We start from the raw sequence: 23592 nt of genomic DNA on the forward strand, positions 1-23592 counted from the left end.
TACTACTGCACAGCATTTTATGCAATGAGTAAATAACTCTTCCGGGGATGGAGGATAGGAGACTTTTTTTATCTATTAATAAAATGGCTTGTAACTTTCATTTCAAGGCAAAACCAAAGATTAGTCTAGAACAGTTTTATTAATTTCTAAATAATGTCTTGTAAGAAACACTGTACCTTTTCCCCTTAGTTAATTTTCATTTAACATTGGAATAGTGGGTTAACATTGAAAATAGTGCATCAGAAACAGGTTACCAGCTGTGGAAAAGGGACTCCTTTTTGTTCCTCATTTAAATATAATCATGTCCACTTATACTCCTGTCCACTTCTATTAGGCCCCAAGTCACACATTATCAATGCACCACTTCTCACTGTGTCAGGGAATTTTAATGAGTGCCCTTTTGTTGAGCATTCCTGAGGATTTCTCTTTAGTCTGTCTTTCATAGTTGTATGCAGTAACAGATCAACTGAAAGAGTATCATGAGGGATGAACCTATGGGATTATAATTAGATTTTACTTGGTGATTTTATTTCACTGAATATGTAAATAAAAAAGCATAAGCAATTGCTTTGCTATGAGGCAGCAGACACTGACCAATATTCAGTGGTATTGCTGACTACTCATGAGCAGATGTCTGTTTCATGAAGTGCAAGTCATCATGCTACTGAGCTTTGAAAATGAAGCTGAATTTTGATTTCAAGCTGCAGTTGAACAGGAGATGTTTTGAAAATGCTAAAATCTTTTCTTTTGCAGTTTTACTTTTGCACATCCTGCTTCTGTGTCCTCCTCCTTCTCTGGCTCTCAGCAACCCTATAGGAATGGGGTCTGCTAAGATGTAGAAGTGAGTAATTTTCCCCAGAAATGATATATGCCTCTCATTTCTCCCAGACTCTGGAAGAATATAATTTCTATTTCAGCAGGCAATATCTGAACTTTGGTTTCCAAATGATGAGGTATCTAGAAGGATTCAGCACAGTGTAAGCTCTACTATGTCAGTGATTTAAAAAGTGATTTGGAAGGAGGCTGCTGAAGTGAAAATTATAAAATTTCCTTTATTTTACAAATGGGGCAAACTGCAAATCCAAAACCTAATTTTGGCTGCTGCTTTAATCTAGTAAATGTCACTTAAAACAGTATTTCCTATTTTGCATAAAAGGGAGGCTTAAGTGAAACATTTCTCTCGTCAGCTTTCATGCTACCAGAGGAAAGTTTTTCCTTAGTATCTGGGGTCTCAGCTAGCGACGGGATCAGGACAAGGAGTAGCTAAGGGAGGCAACACAGGTCTAAACAACTGCTGATGTCTCACTCTTCCTCCCCACCAGTGGTGGGAATGACAGCCTTGTGTCCTTGGGACCAGAGATTCCAAAGGCATCTCCTGATGCTTTCAGGGAAAAAGGCAAATTTAGGCAGAGACTGAAACTGGAATAAAAACATTATAAGCCCTTCCCTGCTCTATTTCACTCTTTAGTGGTGTGTGAGAGCTTTGAATTCCTATGAGTGAAGGTTTTTTTGTGAAGAGTCAGTTGACTGTAAGGAAGAGTGATTTGGCAGGGTGGTATTTTAGGCCCCAGTAGCCAGTAAGTTGCAGTGGTATGTGTTATGAATGAGTGAGATTGCTTAAAAAATCACTGGTAAGGGTATAACTAAGAACTGATTAAATATTAAGTGACAGCACAACATTTGTTGGCAAGATTCAATCTACTACTTACTGGACAGTGGCACATAAGGGAAAAACCCAATGAACAAAATCCAGTCTGTGTGTGTGACAAAAGGAAAGCGAGGGCAAGGATAAAAAGGAATATGGCCTAAAAGTGTAACAGTACTCAAACCTAACAGTACTTACCCTTTACTTATAGCTTAACCTTAACAATTTAACAAAAGAACAACACTTAGCTTAAGCCTAACTTAACTGATAACTTATAACTTGACTGTAATAATATAACAGAAAAATTACACTTAACAGCATTTAACATAACTTGGAGGTGAAACTTAGCAGCTTAGAAAGAAACAATACTTAGCAGCATTCTACTTAGCTTTTATACTTACTTACATATCTAAGGTACTTAAAAGTCTAAGAAAGCAGCATTTCTCCCAGCTTTGCCATAGCATATGCACATGTGTATCACACAGAATAACAGGTTAGTGCAAGCAAGGTACCTGTGAAAAAATTCTCCTTGAAGGTAAGTGAAATACTTGTCTTGGATACCTTTGCATTTCCCCAATGGGTGAAGGGTTGAGTATTGAGGAGTGAAGATATTGGCCTAGGATTCATCATTGTTCGTTGATCCTCCAAGTACAAAAACCTGAGAATTCACTAGCTCTGAGAAAATTCACTAGCCCACTCAGAAAATTTCTGGTCACAGCCTGCTACACTCCAGGAGAGCCCAAAGCCCATTTTGGCTGCTTTGTCAAAGATTTCAGACAGGTCTGTTCCCCTCTGCACAGTCAGGTTGATCAATTTAGAATCATCCTCTAAGGTGTCTGTCAGCAGCATACATGCCGACTTATCCATGGACAAGACCATTGATTGACTGAAGCTACAGGTATTGGAGGAGTTTCAATTCTCAATAACTGACCAGCTTTATTCTATACAGCTCAAGAAGTTCAGCTCAAGGAACTCTCAGTTTACTAATACCAGTGTTTTATATCTTGTTACAGTCATTTTTGTGTAATACATATTCTTCAAAGTAAAGTAACAAATGCAGTCGGTGCTCAGTATCACAGTGGAGGGAATTAATTCTTTTGAGATAACGAACTTGTCATCAATGATAGTAGCTTTTGTGTTACAACTATCTTGTCACAGGGGTATACAGTTTGACCCACACACATCCTGCTGTTCACTTGACATGAAATTTAAATCAAATAATTCTCAAGAAAGCATAGGTTACTAGAGAGCATAGTAAGAGTTAGTTATTATTAGTTGCATAAGTAATGGTACTCACTTACAAGTTTCTGCTGCTGTTACAGGTTAGGTTTTGACTCCACTTCTGCTCAGGCACCTTTTAATTAAAAAATGTAGCCACAAAAACTGAACACAAACCTTTAACATGCCAAAAAATCATTAGCGTCATTATGAGACAACGAATTATAAGTAATACTCATAAATTCTGGTCTCTCTGCAGCTGAGGGGATGAGGACCTGGATCTCCATTCTGTTTTTCTAAGATAATTAAAAATCATCTTTGTACTGCATTTTTCTGTCATCTTCCATACTTAGGGAGATGCAGAGGTTTCTTTTAAACTACAGGAACTTCACAGTTTTTTCAAAAAATAAAGAAGCCTAAAGATTTATTTGGAGATTTGTTTTTAATCCTGTGACTTGCTCCTTGACCCAGGAAAGTAAATTGCTTACTCTCCTCTCCGTGGAGGATTTACTCACCAGGGCTGTCTCATTGAGATCTGTGCTGCCTCTAGTTTCCATGCCAATGTACCTGGCTCAAGGTCAGCTGGGACCGCATAGTCCTGGACAGTAGAATGATTTGTTCATCATCTAAGAGGAGCAGGAAGCAGTTGGGATCCCGATAGCAGTAAGTATCTGCTCTACTGTGTGATCAGAAGTGCTAAGTGATTGGCTTGGCATAAAACACAGCTAAGTGTATATAACGATTTTTTTCCACCTGTAATTATTCTTTTCTTGGTTTTTAATTAGTTGATAATTTTTGTCCAACACTGCAAAGCTGAATGGAAATATAAAAACAGGGATCTCTAAAGGAGATATGTCTATGGAATTTAGAGAAAGAAAAATGTTAGGTTAAATCTGTGCTTACACTTGCCTTAATCTGGTGATTTCAGTGGTGCCCTTCTGTTCTCTGATGATTTGTGGAGTACACAGTGTTTCATGTTGTAGATAACTCCAGCTCAAAGCTGGGACATGGTGGTTTTAATAAAATGCAACTAATCCTTAGAGCCATTTAGCATCTGGAAAGCAAGTTGTTAAAAACGTAAAGTACATCTAATCCTATGAGCTGCTCAGAGAGTAGAAGAGGAGCTTTTTCTTTATGGAGTGCTTTAAAGATGTGAACTCCTGCAAGTCTGCAAGTCTGGAGTGCTATTCAGGTTGTTAGGATTGTCTACCAAGTGCTGCATGAAAATGTTTATAGCATTGTCTATTACATTCTTCATTTAACATATGTATAACTCATATATATTTAGAAACAGAGAATGACAATGAGTGTCAGAAAAAATAAGCATTCTTTTTAAGAGTACATAAAGAGAAAATGCAAGAATATATGAACATCTGCAATAAAGATTTTTCCCTGCATTTATGATATTTTCCTGATTAATGAAAAGGACTTTGTTCTTCTCAGCAACGAACTGGCAGTTTGTGGATTCAAACCCCTTAGCTGGTGAATCTGAATATTTTTTTTTTTTGCTCTAGCAAAAAACTAAAAAGTGAGAGCCCTTTCATTTGCTTTATTAAACAGCCATATATAATTCTCACACCCTCTAGACTTACAGACATTGATCACATCAGAAGTCAAACACATAGGTGAATACAATATAAAATAGTATTTTTAATTCATTCTTCATAGTGCTAAGATGAACCCATATTCCTTCTCAAAATTTATCTTTTCACTATTTTATTCATCATGATAGCAAACAAAATTGCACAACCTGTTTTTTGTTATCTTTCTTGAATTGACTTGACTGTTATAGCCTCTACTCAAGCTTTCTGTTTGCTTCCTTTCAAATTATAGTTTATAGTAGGATACAGTGCTATAAAATATTCCTTAAAAATGAGGATTAGAATTGTGTGATATGTAGTAAATATGCTTTTACTCCATCTATGCTACAGAGTAGAATATTTAATAATATATTTTACCAAAAAAAGCTGTTTTGTTTGGCTGTGTAGGAAGTTGGGAAGCATGAAATATTAAATGTCTTAAAAATGAGAAGATAAAATTCAATATTTTTAAAAATTTCAGAAATAGTTATATCAAAAAGATTCACAAAGTCAAAGAATCAACTATGTTGGAAAAGACCTTTGATATCATCATGTCCAACTTATGACCTAACACCACCTTGTCAACTAGACTATGGCACTAGGTGCTATATCCAGTCTTAAACACCTCCAGGGATGGTGACTCCACAAACTCCCTTGGAAGCCCATTCTAATGCCCAGTCGTTCCTTCTGTGAAGAACTTCCTAATGCTCAAGCTGAACATCCACAGGTGCATCTTAAGGCTGTGTCCTCTTGTCCTGTTGCCTCGGAGAAGGACTGACCCCCACCTGCCTACTACGTCCTTTGAGAGAGGTGTAGAGTCAAAAGGGCTCCCCTGAGCCTCCTTTCCTCCAGGCTAAACAGTCCCAGCTCCCTCAACTGCCCCACACAGGACTTGTGCTCTTGACCCTTCACCAGTCTTGTTACATTTCTCTGGACATGCTCCAGCATCTCAACATCCTTCCTAAATTGAGAGGCCCAGAACTGGACACAGTCCTCAAGGTGTGGCCTTAGCAGTCCTCGGTACAGAGAAAGAATCACTTCCCTCATCCTGCTGGACACACTATTCCTGGTACAGGGCAGGATGCCACTGGCCTTCTTGGCCATGTGGGCACACTGCTGGCTCATGTTCAGGCTGCTGCCAATCAGTACCCCCAAGGTCCCTTTCTGCCTGGCCAATGTCCCGTCACTCTGTTCCCAGCCTGTAGTTCTGCAGGGGGTAGTTGTGACCAAAGCGCAGGATCTGACATTTGGGCTTGTTAAACTTTATATTGTTGGATTCATCCCATCAATCCAGCCCGTGCACGTTGATCTGCAGAGCTCTCCTACTCTCCAGCAGATTGATATTCACAACCAATTTGGTGTCATCTGCAAATTTGCTAATGGTAGACTCGATCCCTTCATCCAGATCATCAATAAGGATCTTAAACAGGACTGGGTCCAGCACAGATCCCTGGGGAACACCGCTAGTGACAGGCCACCAACTGGGGACAGCACCATTCTTCACCACTCTCTGGCCCAGCCATCCAGCCAGTTCTTAACCCAGCAAAGAGTGCACCTGTCGAAGCCATGGGCTGTCAGCTTTTCCAGGATTATTCTGTGGGAGACGGTGTCAAACACTTTGCTGAAGTCCAGGTAGACAACATCCACAGCCTTTCCCACATCTACCAGCTGGGTCACCTGGTGATAAAAGGATCAGGTTGGTTAGTCATGGCTGGCCCCTCCTAAATCTGTGCTGGCTGGGTCTGAATCCCAGGCCATCCTGTAAGTGCCATGTGGTCACACTCAAGATGAACTGGTGCATAATATTGCTGGGCACTGAGGTCGGGCTGACAGGCCTGCAGTTCCCTGGATCCTCCTTTTGGCCCTTCTTATGGATGGGCATCACACTGGCCAGCTTCCACTCATCTGGGACCTCCCTGGTTATCCAGGACTGATGATAAATGATGGAGTGCAGCTTGGTGAATCAGCTCCCTCATCACTCAGGATGGATCCCATTGCATCCCATAGATTGTGACCAACTGAGCATCAAAATGGCTCAGTTGGTCACTAACAGCTTCCTTGTGGATTACAGGGGATCTATTCTGCTCCCTGTCCTCATCCACTAGCTCAGAAGGCTGGTTGTCCCGAGGAACATATCTTATTGTTGAAAATGGACAAAAAGGTTTCAAGTACCTTAGCTTTTCCTCATTTTTGATAACTATGTTTCCAACAATGTCCAATAGAGAATGAAAGCTTTCCTTGCCCCTCCTTTTGTATTAAAGTGTTAATAAATCTGTTTTTTATTATCCTTTACAGAAACGGCTATGTTAAGTTTTAATTGAGCTTTTGCCTCTAATTTTCTTTCTGCATAACTAATGACACACTTAAACACTTCCTGATTTGCCTGCCCCTTTTTCCAGATGTGACATGTCCTCTTTTTTCTCCTGGCTTCCTTCACAAGCTCCCTTTCCATTCAGGCTGGTCATTTTCTCTGTCAGCTCATCCTTCAGCAGATAGGAAGAGCCTGCTCCTGTGCCTTGAAGATTTCTTTCTTGAAGTATGTCCAATCTTCCTGGATGCCATTGTTTTAAAGGCTGTTTCCCAAAGTACTGTCTGAATCTGCATCCTTAGTAGGCTGAAGTCTCTTCTGATAACCTTTAGCCATCCATTGCAGCACTCCAGTCATGCAACTCATCCCACCATGTTTCTGTGATGCAACTACATCATAGCTTCCCTCCTCTACAATGGCTTCCAGCGCCTCTTGTTTGTTACCCATATTACATGCATTAGTGTACATGCACTTCAGCTGGGTGCTGATTTCACCCCTGACTCTGGCTTACCACTCTTAGGCTCCTCTCTGGAGATCTTGGTTTAATTGTCTTCCCCATTCAGACCTAATTCAAAACCCTCTCAATCAGCCCTGCCAACTCACAGCCTAGAATTCTTTTGCCCTTAATTATGACCTCTGTTCTACTTTACATAATGGAAAGACAACAATGCACCAACATAGTCAGCAGTGATTAAATTTGGGGCAAGAATAATGTGGGGTTTTTAATGAATTTTAAAGTACTTATTGACCTGTAGAAGTGTGTTTAACAGAGTTGTTAACCGGGAGAGTTTAATGACAAGCCTGATGTGGCAGGCTAGAAAAATATATTGCTTTATTCTGAATATTTCAGTCTAGAAATATGATAGAGAAAATAAAGGAAAGATTACTTGTTCAGTTTAGTGAAAAATGCTTTTAAAATTCTCTTTTATTTTGCTCTTGTCTTTTCTGTTTAAGGAAACAAGAAGTCTTTTTCCCAGTTAGTTATAATGAGATTCATCTTGAAATAGGGTTTTCTTCAACCTATACAAAATGGATCTTTTCCAGCTAAGAGACATTAGTTTTTCTATATGCAATATAAAAGAAAATTTATGTCCTCTGGAAAAAGACTATTTTTAGTACAGTGAAGGTTAATTATTAGCTGTGGATATATTATTTTTTTAATGTGCAGGCTTTCCATCAGGAGGGGAGGCTGGAGACAGATGCATGTAAATCTCTCAAATTAAGGGATGTTGAATGAGTAACTAACTCTGCTTCTCTTTAATGACAGATTAATGACAATTAACCATTAACCTTAGGTTTCAGATGTTAGGAAGGCGTAGCAGCCAAACTAGCTGCTAATAAAGTCCCGGGTAAGGAAGCAAAAGGGCCTTTGCATAGATCACAGATGTTTAATTCAGCCACGTGGTAAGATGTTCAGGGTCTAAAGGCTCCACTCATGGGAAGAGTCTAGGTTTTTTGTGTATGGAGAGGTAGGGGTTGATCAGTGCAATGGGGCAGTACAAAGATGAGGGCCAATGGGGGAATAGGGACGAAGGGGTTGAGTGACATAGGAGCAAGGGGAAGGAGCCAACGGGGTCTAACAGAACAGGGTATCTTTTGAGAGAATCTTCTTGTGTCTCCCTAAGTCAAGGAATGCCCCTCAGGTTCTCCATAGGAAGGCATAAAAAGCATGGTAACAACTGCTCTCGAATTTATTAGTTCTGGCATATGTTCTATATATTTAGCCCCAAGGATTTAAGAAGAAACAGGGTCTTAAAGAGAACTTCCATAGCTCTTAGGCTCATTTTAATACAAGTGTTTGACATTTGGATTTTTATCTATCAATCAGATTTTTTATTTTGTCTTTTCATTAGTTTATCCTTGTTTCAACCAACTCTACTATTTCTTTCTTTTTATGACTTTCTCAAATTGTAATTCATCAGTGTTAAAATAACTGAAATAAAGGAATCTTCTCATGGGATAAAAGAACAGGTGTAGTGTTAGCAACGACACTAGGAAGATGCAATTTTAAACACCTCATGTTTGGGAGTACAACAACTGAATATGTAGTCTTAGCAGCACTGTACAAAAAGTGTAATTTTTAAAACCTGTGAAGGAAAATGGGTAAAAATATCAATAGAAGGAGTTTATGTAAAAAATACATAATACAGACAGATTGGGAAGGTTTTATCCATTTTACTAGTTCAATTTACTGAAGGGGGTTAACTGCTCTTGACTTTCCAGTAGTAAACAGTTATGCTGATAAACATTATACCCAAGAAAGACTGGTTTCATGTGGCTCTGGGGCCTCTTATTAGACAGATATAGCATCCAAAAACATTGCAGGCTTTTTTATGTCTTTGAAGCATTTACAGTATCACTGCTACTTGGAAGCCCTGAGGTTTAGTAAAAGTTGTGCTAGTACTGATACCTCTCTCAGATGCTTCTGTATACAGGTACTACTCAAAACTTTGAAAGTCTGTAACCTGATCAAGAGGGTGATCACACATCACCTGTGTATAAACACCCAAGTTTTAAAAAGAAAAGGATAGTATCTTTCATAGACCATTTGGAGAAAAAGCAAAGTATTTGAGACCTGAGGGTTTTTAAAGTTAATAGCATACTTTTTTTCCCTTCAGCTCTTCTAGGTGATCCAATAAAATATGCTTCCTCTCACAATTAGCTTTATGGTTTGCAGCCTTAAAACCTCATGTCTGCAGCCAGGATGATTGCACTCCGACTGGTGTAGGAAAATGAATAATTATCACAATATCATTTTCCAGGACTAAAATGAGTAAAATTGTTAATAATCTGTGTTCCTCTTTTTACTTGCAGAGGCCTTATTGTCACATAATTGCTTGGCTAACTTCTATATGAAACACACCCTCTGGGGCTAAGAAATATACCCCCACTCTTTACACATGTAGCTGATTATTTTTGTCTCTTGCATTCATCCCTTTTGTTTATTTTAGCAGTAACTTAATGTTTTGTCTGTACTGACTTCTAAAGATTTTTTAAGATTTCTTTTATAATAACTTTTTCAGTATATAGTACCCTAAAGTATCAACAGTATTTAGTAAAGATCCTTACTCTTCTAAGAGGAAAATCAGTGTTGACTTCCAGTAGAAATTGACATCACTGAGTGGAAAATGTCAAACTTGAGAGGAGATCAGAGAGTTTTGCTACTACTATCCTTCGCAGAAGTAGCCTACCTTTTGCTTGTGTTGGGTTTTATTTGCAGAGTAATTTCTGCTCACTGATGTTAATGTTGTTATATTCTTGGACCATGTGATAACACATATTGATAGTGATAGATGCTTGTGCTTGTGGGGCTGGAATGGAGAGCCAATTGGATCAAAGGGATGTTTTTCCCCAAAACTGACCATTTAAAGACTGAGCTCTCAATCATACAGACTCTCTTTAGCATTTGTTCTACACTGAAGCTCAGAAAGTTACAGTGGTGTCAGATGTCTCTTCACTTGCATTTGTAATCTGGACTATATATTCATTCCTCTAGGCCGAGAAATGGGCAAATTGTGAGTGCACTATAAAATTATTATTTTCCTCTTCCATTATTATTTGAAGGACTAATTTATGTAGATGCATTTTAAACAGTTTGGATAGATTCACTCCTTTTGAAAGCTCACCTTTTCATATAAGCTCAAAAGCTTTGCCTGTATAAATGAATAATCTTACTGACAAATTGAACTGTTGCTGAATGCCCTTGACAAACATGATAATTTTGTTTCTAAAGCACTTATTTTGCTCAAAGGCTTTCTATTTCTCCGATCCTCTTGCATGCTCATGGACAATATGAAAGAAAAGGAAGTATTGGCAAACAAGAATCAATCCAGCTCTGTCTCAGTTTGAACATGATCCTTTTTGATTTCTTTTACAAAGTCCAACTTGGGTCAAGTAGTTAGTCAAAAGTCAAGAACCTATTCAATTTGAAGGCTGGAATCTGGTCACTGCCCATACTAGGAGGAAGGCTCCTTCTCCTGAAGATTAGATGATGGCAGGAGGATTGGCACTTTTACAACAGGAATAAGGCCCTGGAACTAGAAGGACAGACAACTGATGAGATAGACAAAGGTCCTTCTGGGATAAAGGGGCAAACAAAATCTACCCCCAAATTGCAATCTCCTCTGCTAAGATGAAATGAAGAGTAATTGTCATAGATGACTCCCTTCTAAGGGGAACAGAAGGTATGCAGCATGCAGACCAGACCCAAACCATGGGGAATTCTGCTGCCTCTGAGAGGTTCAGGTAAGAGACATTGCTAGATAACTCTACAGTTTAGTAGGGCCCCCTGATTATTATCTGTATTGGTTCTTCAAATAGCAGTAACAAGATAACAAAGAGAAGTGCAAAGGAAATCAAAAGGCATTTCAGGGTCTTGGGACAATTGCTTGAAGGTTTAGGAGCACAGGTCATGTTTTCCTTGCTTATTCCACTGGCAAGGAATAATATCAAAAGAAGTAGACAGATCCATCAGATCAATGCATGGCTTCAAGGCTGGTATCATTAGAAAATTTTTGGGTTTTTTGGCTGCAGGATGATATATACAACTCCTAATCTATTGACATCTTGTGGGATGCACCTTTCTCAGAAAGGCTCATTGACAGAGCTTCAAACTAATTTAGAAGGAGCAAAGGGACAAAATCTGGCTTGCCAGTGATGAGCAACGGGTTGTATGCCAAAACTTGAGGAAATGAGCTCTAGTGGTCTCCCTCAGTCTGCTCCATGAGGTGTCAGATGCAGCGAAGCATATCTGAAATGTTTCTATACAGTGCATACAGCATGAGTAATAAACAAGATGAGCTCAAAGCTTTGGCCCAGTCCCATTTGACATGAATAGCATAAGCAAAACCTGGTGGAATGGGTCCGGTAGCTGGAATGCCATGTTGCCACAGGCTCTTTAGAAAGGATAGGCAGGGCAGGTGAGGGAGGGTGGATGGTGTTGTATATAATCAGGGGACTGGCTTACAGTTGGTGATGGCATGGTTGAGAGCTTCTGTGCCATGGCAGCCAGAAAGGCCAGTCATGTCCTTGGGTGCATCATCCCTGGTCAAGGGAGGGGATTGTCCCACTCTGCTCTGCACTGGGGAGACGTTGCCTCTAGTCCTTTGTGCAGTTTTGGGTGCCAAAATACAAGAACTATTTAAAGCTACTAGAGAGGTCCAAAGGAGGGCTATGAAGATGGTGAAGGGTCTAGAAGGGGATGGTATACAAGGAGGGGCTGAGGTAATTTGGTTTGGAGAAGAGGAAACAGAGGGGAGATCTCATAGCTGTTTACAACTTCCTCACAAGAAGCAGAGGGGCAGGCACTGATCTATTCTCTGTGTATTCCAGTGACAGGACCTAAGGGATTGGTATGACACTGTGTTAGGTGAGGTTTATTTTAGATATCAGGAAGAGGTTTTTCACCCACAGGGTGGTTGGGCACAGAAGCAGGCTCCCCAGGGAAGTGGTCAAAGCACAAAGCCTGCCAGAGTTCAAAAAGCATTTGGACAAAGTTCTCAGGCACATAGTGTGATACTTGGGACTGTCCAGTGCAGAACCAGGAGCTGGACTTTGATGATCTTGATGGTGCCTTCCAGCTCGAGACGTTTTATGATTCTATGCTTCTACCTGCGTCAACACTAGTAGCTGAAGTCAGAGAGTAGGGGTCAGGCATATTATGGCTTTTACACTAAGCTAATTGGGATGGTCTTTAATATATTCTGATTTTCTAAATTAAGAAAAATTCTTTGTCTTCCCTGGTGGCAGAATTAGACTAGCTCTGAGCATAGTAAAAACTTTTTCCCTTTTTGGACAAGTCGGAAATGAAACTCAGGCTGTCACAGTTGCTGCCACTCAGGTTTGCTGGCCAAGAGCCAGAGGGCAGAGTGCTTTTGCATCTTTAGCTGAATGAAAAAATTTTTGTTCTCCTTCCTGAAACAAATATTACTTTTTACTATACAAGGTGATTAGCTATTTAGCTGAAATCTGAAATGTTTTAGTGAACTATAACACTATCTAATGTAACTGTATGATTGATTGATTTTTCATATAAATATTCCTATCCTTGCTTGTAAAGTGTTGTTAGCATGGTTGAAAAATGTTTAGTGAACAATGCAGGATTTGGGATTTGCTGCAGACACATTAAAGTATTTTTTTTTACAATTTGATTGAGGCTGTCAAATCAAAATAGTGAAGATTCCTTCAGGATGTGCATGCAGCATATTTTAATGCAGAAAGGCCCCTCCAGGTGTGTATTAGGTTTAGACAGGATGGTACATGCTCCAGAATCATATTGCTGATCCAGAATAAATGGCCAAATCCCTAGTTTCCAGCTATCAGACCTGTGTTTTAATTGCCATGGTAATAAGTCCATCTTCATGTATGTTTTTAAGAAAGCACACTGATTCTGGGACACAGTAAGACCATATTACATACTGAGGTCAGTGAAAACTAATGAAGCAAAGAAATTTTAAAAACTGTCCTGTAGAAATCTTCATTATTATCCTTTACCTCAACTTTAAGACCAGTTCAAATCTATGTTTTATTACTTATCAAATACTACTTTAGAGGAATTCTGGGTCTTAACCATCTAGTGCTCCCTCTAATTACATTTGATTTATAATTCCTTAACTGTGTTCATTGGTTCTCCTGTGCTCTCAATCTGTTTCCAGAAGCTTTCAGTATCCCACTCTCTGCTAATTAACTCTTACTGACAAAATAGTTATGGCTCCTTCATTTCCTCTTTTGCAACCCTGAGGAAGACAGAGTGTTGTGGTAACAAGCATAGATATTTCAGAAAAACATGTAAGTCTCTTGTCATCTCAGAGATTATAGTGAGAAGGAGCATGAGCTATTGGTGAGATTACTAGTTATTAACTCAAAAGAAGTTTAATGAAATGCAGACAAAATTAAAATTACAAGGGGTTGTTAATTGTTAGAACTGAATCTGAAACAGCTTAACTTTAAGAACACTGCTTATTTGAGATAAAATTTCTCATTGTCTAAGGTGATCCACATGATTTGGGAAAACAGTCCCTCTTATCTGAAGGATCTATAAACCATGTTTATGTAATGTTAGACATTTTAGCTTAATGAAGCACATTCACACCAAAGCTTTATTGGTTTTGTTGGTGGCTTGTTAGACTGTGTTACTAGTCATTGAGAAGCAGACAGATTTTTCTATATACAGAGAAATGCTAATATTTTCAACTGTGTATAAATATAGCTGTTGGTTTATAGCTGTTAAGCTGTTAAACAGCTGTATAGCTGTCTCTCCTTATTCTGTTGACTGTGTTACCTGAACAATTTAATTTTTAAAAGAGATCATCTTTTTCCAAACGATGTAGCTATATAGTATTCACCCATGTCATTAAGATCTGCTGCAACAGATCTTAATGATGTGGGTGAATACTATATAGCTACATCAACAAATACAGCATTTCTGTTAAAAACCCCATTTCCCTAAAATAATTTTGTTAAATTTTATACTTTTGAGTATGAAATGGGACAGGAGGCTTTTTCAGTTCTGTTGTATCTTTGACCTATACAAAAGTGTTTTCTCAGGCTGCAGACATGTTTAATTACTTATATTGCAGAAAATTGTAATTGGGGAGCTTAAAAGCCATAAAAGTTGCTCGGTCAACTATTGTCAGTGTGCCATTCACTATTTCATGCAGTTCTAACTCAACAGTGTGGAACCTAAGTTCTTATGTTTCAAGTATGTAAAAGATTTAAAAAGTAACTTTATAGAAATGCATTTATGTATGGCAATTTAAACACAAAGCAGAGAAAGAAGACACAGTATCCCACAGTGAAACAATGAATACAGATGGATCCACATTTATAAATTTTTGCATAAGCATTGCCTATTAATCTCTTTTTTAACATTTTCTTCCCCAAAGTTATCAGTCACCAAGAAGAGGAAGAATGAACAGTATCATTCATGGGAAAAAAAAAAATAAACACCAGACAAAACAAAAACCTAAAACTGCATGCTTCTGTGATTTTTTTTTTTATTTTTTTTTTTTTTTTACTCACTGGAAAGCAGAGATGGTAATTTTATTGGTTCTTCTGTTAATCACCAACTCTAAAAGGGCTTAAGTTATTGGACTATGATACAGTAATATTTTTAGATGTTGACTAGTTATTTTTAGGAATCTTAACAGCTCCTTCTGCTCTGCAAAATTAATCTCAAGGCATTTTACAGAATGTTTATTAGAAATCATCTTATAATTAGAGATAAATTAGTTCAAAACCCTATAGCTGAGGCAGCTCTTCTGGTTTTTATATGCAGCAAACAATTTATTAGGGCTGTAGGAATCAGCATGTCAGGCGCCACCATGCCTAGCTGGTGGAAGAATGGCTCCTAGCTGGAGACCAGCACATGGAGATAATTCATGGTGTATCATTACTCCTGGGGCTTTTTAGAGGGTAAGGTGCTATAACATCTGAAGAACTCAGTACTCTACCTTTAAAATAATAATTAAAATGCTTACTATTTATTTTGTGATCTAGTATTTAGACCACTGTCATTGATAATGCCAAGAATTTGGCTCAAGGCCCTACATCTCAAAAGACAATTTACATAAAGTGACACAGCTGGAAGATCTCTAGCCCAAAGAAGTGTCAGATTTGTGAGGCCATACAGAAAGAAAGCAAGAAGAAATCACAGAATATTCTGAGCTTAAAGGGATCTGCAAGTCCCTTAGGGAATGACCCATATAGGAACTGAACCCACAACTTTGGCATTATTAGGACCATGCTCTAACTGAGCTAATCTCCTAATGGTTAATGTTGAAAGAAAGATTTCTGGATGCTAATTCCAGCTTCATACTTGGTTAATACTTTTTCTCTTCTCCTTTATGAAAATGGTAAAAATCTTTAGCAACAAGGCCGGGCAAAACTGTACTTTTGTAGATGTGACAATCAAATTATTGTTGTGCTCTATTTTACTTAATCTGTATTCTAAAGTTACAAGTCAAAACATCATGTCTAGTTTCATAGACACCTAAAGGAAGGAATTTGAGGATCTAAGTGGGAATTGGATCTTCTCACAGCATGAAGTAGTCCACCACAGATGAAGTATCATGTTTTAAGAAGCAGGATGGAAAGCAAGTAGCTAAATCTTGGCTGTGGCATTCCAGTTAAGCCACCTGCTGGCAGGAAGCTGAGTTTAAACCTTTCATCACTGTTCAGAAAATATTAAGCTTCCAGTTTTCGAGTCATGAGATCAAAGGGAATTACTGTTAATAAGACCTTGAATTTAATGTGTGAATTGTGCCATGGTACCTGATGCTGCAAAACTGAGTTAAAGGCTCCAGGGGTGGATGTGGAGCATTGTGGCAGGGATTGGCAGGCCCTGCCAGGCTGGGATACTGGCTCTAAGGGGGTGGTGTATGCAGGACAGTGTGCTGCTTCACCAAGGCAAGGCCCAACCTGTCCCTTCCCCTCTGCATGCGTCCCAAAATGTCCTGAGACATCAATCTTTCCAGTCTCTCACATCCTGCTTGATTGCAGTGTATGTTTTACAGTTGAGGATAACCTGAGAGATGGTGTCTGTGTTTATGTCCCCTGCTCAAACATGAGCCCGCCTGTATGTTGCATGTCTTCCTTAATGGCTCAAGGTGTCATGGGTCCACTAAGCCAGAAATAATTCACACTTATGCTGTCAATCCAGATCCACCTGAGACACTTTAATCTTGGCAGCTTGATCCACCTATTCATTGTTGTGGTGTTCTTCAGTAGCCCGACTGTTGGGTGTGTGTGCATCTCCATGACGTACCTTTACAGCCAAGTTCTCTACCTCTGCAGTGATGTGCTGCCACATTTCAGCAGCCCAAATTTGTTTCCCTCTGTGCTGCCAATGTGTCTTTCTTTCCATAGGTCTAACTATCACATAGAGAATTTGCTACTGTCAACAAGTCAGTCTTGGAGTAGAGCACTGGCCATTTATCTCTTTCAGTCACATCAGTAAAATGCAGCTGGACAGCTTTCAGCTCTGCAACCTAACTTGATCCACCTTCTTCCTTAATAGCTTCTGTGACTCACTGCATAGGACTCCATACAGCTTTTAATTTTTTATGTATCCCTACAATACAGCGGGAACTGTCAGTTAAGAGGATGTATCACTTTTCTTTTTCAGGTGGTTGATTATATGGTGTGGCCCCCTTAGCAGATGACATCTTTTCCTTTTCATCCTCTGCAGATAGTTCAAAATTTTTCCCTCAGGCCAATTCATGATGATTTCTGAGATCCCTGGGTGACTAGGTTTTCCTATTCAAGCTTGCTGTGTGATCAATGTGATCTACTTACTCCATGTATCAAAAGAGGCATGATGTGTGGAAGGGACTTTCCTTTTGAACATTCAGCACAGCAGTGGCTGTCAGGGGGCCAAGAGGAGCTGGTGCCAATCACTTCTTAAGCAGCTTGAACCCCTACATAAGCTGCCAGTATCTCTTTTTTGGCAGGGGTGTAGTAGGCTTTGCTTCTTTTGTATTCCTGACTCCATGGCTACTGCATGAACAGTCTCCTGTTTATTTGTTTAAAAGGTTGTTGTTGTTAAGGACCCCATTTGAAACCATTCTTCTTCCCCATCACTTGATAGAGAGGGCTTATGATCTGACTGTAATTCAGAACATGGATTCTCCAAAAACCCACAGCACTGAGGAAAACTTGTCTTTACTTTTAGCAGGTTGGCGGGGACATGGCTGCAATTTTCTTGACCACATCTCTTGGAATCTGATGATGTGCCATTTTATCCCTGAAAACTGATAATCTTGGGCAGGTCCTTTGACTTTGCTTTATGGCAATACCAGCCTTCAGGGGGTACGAATTATTTTCTCCCCTTTCTCAAAACTTCCTCAGCTGTTTTGCCCCACAAGAGGTACTGCACTGTTCTGGAGCTTCACCCTTTTCCAGTGCAGTCTGGATCAGCCCATGGCAAATAGTGGAGCTGTATTTCCTCCCTTTGGACAGCTATCTTGCTAAAGGAATGGAGAAAAATGCATTAGCAAAATATCAGTGGTGGCACTATTTTGCTGCCTAGGACTCCAGTTTGTACTGAAGCTCCAGCATGTCCACAGCAGCACTCAGAGGTGGTGTGACTTTGTTCAGGCCATGATAGTCCACTGTCAGCTTCCTCTCTTCATTGGACTTATGCACTGTCATATAGGGATATTAAAGGGTTGCTCTCCAGTTTATGAATCATCCCATGGATGGGGGTGACAGTCCTGGTTTGTGTGGTACTGTTGGTGCACTGTTGTGATAGCAATCAGTACATGTTGTTCTTCGATCATCACCCATCCCACAGCAGAAGATCCTCTGAGAAACCAAGCAAAGTATTCAGTTAATTTCCCTATCTCAACAACAGTTACCCCAAAATCCCAACAATCAACAATGTCCTTATGGATCCTTGAAATACCCTCTCTTGAGTTAATATATGCCAAGGACACTCAGGGCCTCTTGGCCAATCAGAATTGGAGTGTTTTTGCCATTCATTCCCAGTCCGGTTTGTTTGAGTTCCTATCCTGTCAGCTGTGACCCCAGAAATAGAGATAGATTCTGCCTCTATAAATCTTGATGGCATCAGGGTACATTGTATGCCAGTGTCAACTAAAGTCTTATACTCTTGCAGGTCTGATGCACAAAGCCATCAGATCCACATAGTCTAATAGATCAGATTGTCCCTTTCCTCCTGCTGGAGGCACAGCTCCTCTAGTTGTAGTCATAGTAGTCATTGTTCATGTCTTGTAAATATTAACTTTAAGTTCCTTCAGGAGGATCATAAATAACATTCAGCCCTTCTGTTGTGTCTGACAACTAGCCCACTGGAAACTGGAGCAGCATGTATCCTTGAAGAATTTTCTGTGGTGGTTGCCCTTCCTCTCAACTCACACACCTGTGCTGCTGGGACAGAGATGGGTTTTCCATCCCACTTCCTCACGTCCTCTCTGTGACCATGCAGGTAAAAGCACAGGTTACCTTGTGGTGTGTACTGTCTCTCAAGAGCAATTGGAATTGTAGTTCCCAAGTAAGTGTCTACTGAGACCCTGCAAACGATGCTGCTGCTCCTTTTGCTTCCCCACCTCACCCTCCCTCTGCCCTCTGTGGCAGGCTGGAAAGGAGAATTGGAAGTACAAAAATTAAAGGCTATGAAGATAAGAACAATTTACTGGAAACAGCATTTAGATAAGAACACAAACATAACAGCAACAATACTAAAAACAGAAGTGTACAAAAGAGAGAGATTCACATGCAAAATGTGAATGTGAATGCTCAATGCTCAATGATGCCAGACCCAACTGCAGCCACATAAAAGACCAGAAAAGACCTCTTAACCCTGTAGGAGACTCCCTTTTCCACTGGTAATGATGTGAGGTGATACAGAATACCCTCCAGGTTCTGGCCATGTTCCCTCTTGCTTACTGCAAAAATCTTCCCTGTCCTTGCTGGAACCAGAACAAGTTTCAAGTCCTCTGCCATAAGCATGGACTTCTCCCCCAAGAACAGGTTGCTTAGAGCCCCATCCTGCACTCTTAATGTTTTCAAGTATGGAGAATCCACAACAACCTGTTCCAGTACCTCACCACACTCACAATAAAGAATTTATTCTGTATATCTAACCCAAATTTCCCCCTTTGAATATGTTACTCCTCATTCTATGTCTAGGGGTCCTAATGGAGAGTCCCTCTCCAGCTTTTCTGTGGACCACCTTCAGATAATGGAAGGTTGCTATGAGGTCTCTATGCAGTTGTCCTGGTGTAGGACAAATTAGGGGAAATCTCCAAAAGGGAGCCCCCCAAAACAAAACAAACCTCCAACCACCCCTCCCCCAACACCGGGTTCGGGAAGGAATTTCTCGGAGGAGCAAAGTGGAAAACAAAACCTATTTATTTACAAGTAACAAAAGAACACTCCCCAACACAAGAAAAGGAAAGAAACAGACTGTGTATGGTGAGGGCGTCAAGCTTCTCTTGCAAGCTCCAGGTGTCCTGGACGTCTCAGGTCAGGTCCGGAACCAGTCCAGTATCTTCAGGGGAGGGTAAAGAAAGAGGGAACAAAAGAAAAGGAAAAAAAAACAGCGCAAAAAGCAGAAAGCAAGCAAGCAAAGCGGCTAGCCAAGCCAAGCAGCAAAAGGCCAAAAGCAAAAAGGCCTGGTCAAACACTCCCCCCCTCTCTTCCCCGCCCCGCCGCAGCAAGACGGCCGGTGGGGGGGGGGAAGAGAGAAAAGGCACAGCTGCCAGACACAACACACGATATTGGGATAAAGGCTGTCAACCCACGACACTCCACCCCTTATCCCATATCATGAACATACAATAAAAACCTTTCATTTCACTTACTCACACCTTTGACACTTACGCATTCCTCTCATCTTACTTGCTCAGACCTTTGACACTTACAGTTTCCTTCTGTCTCACATTCAGCAAACAATGACATTCATATATGAGTCTCATCCCACAATCAGGTCTCCCTGAGGTACACACCGTGTTGTTCCATCTTTCTGCATTATCCACCATGTATAACCTGGTCCTTGAGCAAAGACAATCCCACGGATGGGTTTGTCTGTGCTCGAGGCAGGGTTGATCCATACTGTCTTTCCCAACAAACCTCTGACATGGGCCACTGGGGCTTTATCCCCATCTACTATATTAAGGAGCTCAGACTGAGCAGGACCCGCTCGGTTGGTGGAACCTCGAGTGTTAACTAACCAGGTAGCCTTTGCTAAATGCTGCTCCCAGTTTTTTAAAGACCCCCCACCCAATGCTTTTAAGGTGGTTTTTAACAATCCATTATACCTTTCCACCTTCCCTGCAGCTGGTGCATGATAGGGGATATGGTATATCCACTCGATGCCATGTTCCCTAGCCCAAGTATTAATAAGATTGTTTTTAAAATGAGTCCCATTATCCGACTCAATTCTCTCGGGAGTACCGTGCCTCCAAAGGACCTGCTTTTCAAGGCCCAAGATAGTGTTACGGGCTGTGGCATGAGACACAGGGTAGGTTTCCAACCATCCCGTGGTGGCTTCTACCATGGTCAGTACATAGCGCTTGCCCTGGCGGGTTTGAGGCAGTGTGATGTAATCAATCTGCCAGGCCTCCCCGTATTTGTACTTAGACCACCGCCCCCCATACCAGAGGGGCTTCACCCGCTTGGCCTGCTTAATGGCAGCGCATGTCTCACAGTCACGAATAACCTGAGAGATACTGTCCATGGTTAGATCCACCCCTCGGTCTCGTGCCCACTTATAGGTGGCATCTCTACCCTGGTGGCCTGAGGCATCATGGGCCCATCGTGCTAAGAATAACTCTCTCTTATGCTCCCAGTCGAGATCTATCTTCAACTCCCCTATCTTTGCAGCCTGATGTACTTGCTGGTTGTTTTGCTGCTCTTCATTAGCTCTACTTCTGGGGACATGGGCATCTACATGGCGAACCTTCACAGGTAACTTCTCTAACCGAGTAGCGATATCTTTCCACTCTTCCGCAGCCCAAATTGGTTTTCCTCTTCGCTGCCAGTTCGCCTCTTTCCATCTCTTCAGCCATCCCCATAGAGCGTTGGCTACCATCCAAGAATCGGTATACAAATAGAGCCTTGGCCACTTCTCTCTCTCTGCAATACCTAGGGCCAATTGAATAGCTTTGATTTCGGCAAATTGACTGGATTCGCCTTCTCCTTCAGTAGCCTCTGCAACCCGTCGAGTGGGACTCCATACAGCTGCTTTCCACCTCCGTTTCATCCCTATGACGCGACAAGAACCATCGGTGAATAGAGCGTAACGCGTTTCTTCTGCTGGTAACTGATTGTATGGCGGAGCTTCCTCAACCCGGGTCACTGGCTCTTGTTCCTCATCCGCGACACTAAAGCTTTCACCTTCGGGCCAATTTGTAATTATTTCCAGGATCCCAGGGCGATTTAACTTCCCAATTCGAGCGCGCTGCGTAATGAGGGCAATCCACTTACTCCAAGTAGCATTGGTGGCATGGTGGGTAGAGGGAACCTTTCCTCTGAACATCCATCCCAGCACCGGTAGTCGGGGTGCCAGAAGGAGTTGTGCCTCTGTACCAATCACCTCTGAGGCGGCTTGGACTCCTTCATAGGCGGCCAAGATTTCCTTTTCTGTTGGAGTATAGTTATCTTCAGACCCCCTGTAGCTCCGACTCCAAAATCCCAATGGTCGGCCTCGGGTCTCGCCAGGCACCTTCTGCCAAAGGCTCCAGGACAGACCATGGCTCCCGGCTGCAGAGTAGAGCACGTTCTTCACATCTGGTCCCGTCCTGACTGGACCAAGGGCTACAGCATGAGCGATCTCCTGCTTGATCTGGATGAAAGCTTGCTGCTGCTCAGGGCCCCAATGGAAGTTGTTCTTCTTGCGGGTAACCAGATAAAGGGGTCTCACAATCTGACTATACTCAGGGATGTGCATCCTCCAGAAACCTATAGCACCTAAGAAAGCTTGTGTTTCCTTCTTATCAGTTGGTGGGGACATAGCAGTGATTTTGTTAATAACATCTGCAGGAATCTGACGCCGTCCATCTTGCCACTTCACTCCCAAAAACTGAATTTCTCGGGCAGGTCCCTTGACTTTGCTCTTCTTAATGGCAAATCCGGCTTCCAAGAGAATATGAATTATCTTCTCTCCTTTCTCGAACACTTCTATTGCCGTGTTCCCCCAAACAATGATATCATCAATATATTGTAAATGTTCTGGAGCCTCACCCTCTTCTAGTGCAGCCTGGATCAGTCCATGACAGATGGTAGGACTGTGTTTCCACCCCTGGGGCAGTCGGTTCCAGGTATACTGCACTCCCCTCCATGTAAAAGCAAACTGGGGCCTGCATTCTGCTGCCAGAGGGATGGAGAAAAACGCGTTAGCAATATCGATGGTCGCATACCACTTTGCTGCCTTGGACTCCAGCTCGTACTGCAGTTCCAGTATGTCCGGTACAGCTGCACTCAGTGGTGGAGTCACTTCATTCAAGGCACGATAGTCCACAGTCAATCTCCATTCTCCGTCAGATTTTCGCACGGGCCAGATAGGGCTGTTGAAGGGTGAGTGGGTTTTACTGACCACCCCTTGGCTCTCCAGCTCTCGGATCATTTTGTGGATGGGGATCACGGCATCTCGATTCGTCCGGTACTGCCTGCGGTGCACTGTTGAGGTGGCAATTGGCACTCGTTGTTCCTCTACCTTCAAGAGTCCTACTGCAGATGGGTTCTCTGATAGTCCAGACAAGGTATTCAATTGTTTAATACCCTCTATCTCCACTGCAGCTATTCCAAAAGCCCACCTGAATCCCTTAGGATCTTTGTAATAGCCATTCCGGAGGAAGTCTATGCCCAAAATACACGGAGCCTCTGGACCAGTCACAATCGGATGTTCCTGCCACTCCTTCCCAGTCAAGCTCACCTCAGCTTCCAACAAAGTCAACTGTTGTGATCCCCCTGTCACTCCAGCAATGGAAACAGGTTCTGTCCCCACGTGTTCCAATGGCATTAAGGTACACTGTGATCCAGTGTCAACCAATGCTTCATAGTCTTGTGGCTCTGATGTGCCAGGCCATCTGATCCACACCTTCCAGAAAACCCGGTTCTCCCGTGCCTCTTCCTGGCTGGAGGCAGGGCCCCTCTAAGCCAGATTGTCCTTCTTTCCTTGGGCATATGCCTTAGAAGTTCCTTCAAGGGGATCGGACATGTCATCGTCATCAGCATACTTAACATCTCGGCTACGAGCGACCGGAGCTGCTATCCTTTTGGTGATACTTTCTCTTTTCTTCAAATCATGCACCCGTTGTGCCAAAGCAGCGGTGGGTTTTCTGTCCCATCTCCTCATGTCTTCTCCAGAGTCACGCAGAAAA

The 23592-nt window shown here is 41.5% G+C and overlaps 1 protein-coding gene across 1 annotated transcript in view; it reads left to right on the forward strand.

Annotated features, from left to right (window-relative positions):
* Nucleotides 1–5566: 5566 nt before the first annotated feature.
* LOC134429056 (dual specificity calcium/calmodulin-dependent 3',5'-cyclic nucleotide phosphodiesterase 1A-like) overlaps nucleotides 5567–23592 on the forward strand; it is a 104292-nt gene continuing 86266 nt past the window's right edge. The window contains exon 1 of the mRNA XM_063176498.1: nucleotides 5567–6075. Within this exon, the coding sequence (XP_063032568.1) occupies nucleotides 5567–6075 (509 nt within the window). The remainder of the gene's footprint in view (nucleotides 6076–23592) is intronic.

The sequence above is a fragment of the Melospiza melodia genome, chromosome 1 (genome assembly GCF_035770615.1).
Source record: "Melospiza melodia melodia isolate bMelMel2 chromosome 1, bMelMel2.pri, whole genome shotgun sequence".
Taxonomy (NCBI): Eukaryota; Metazoa; Chordata; class Aves; order Passeriformes; family Passerellidae; genus Melospiza; species Melospiza melodia.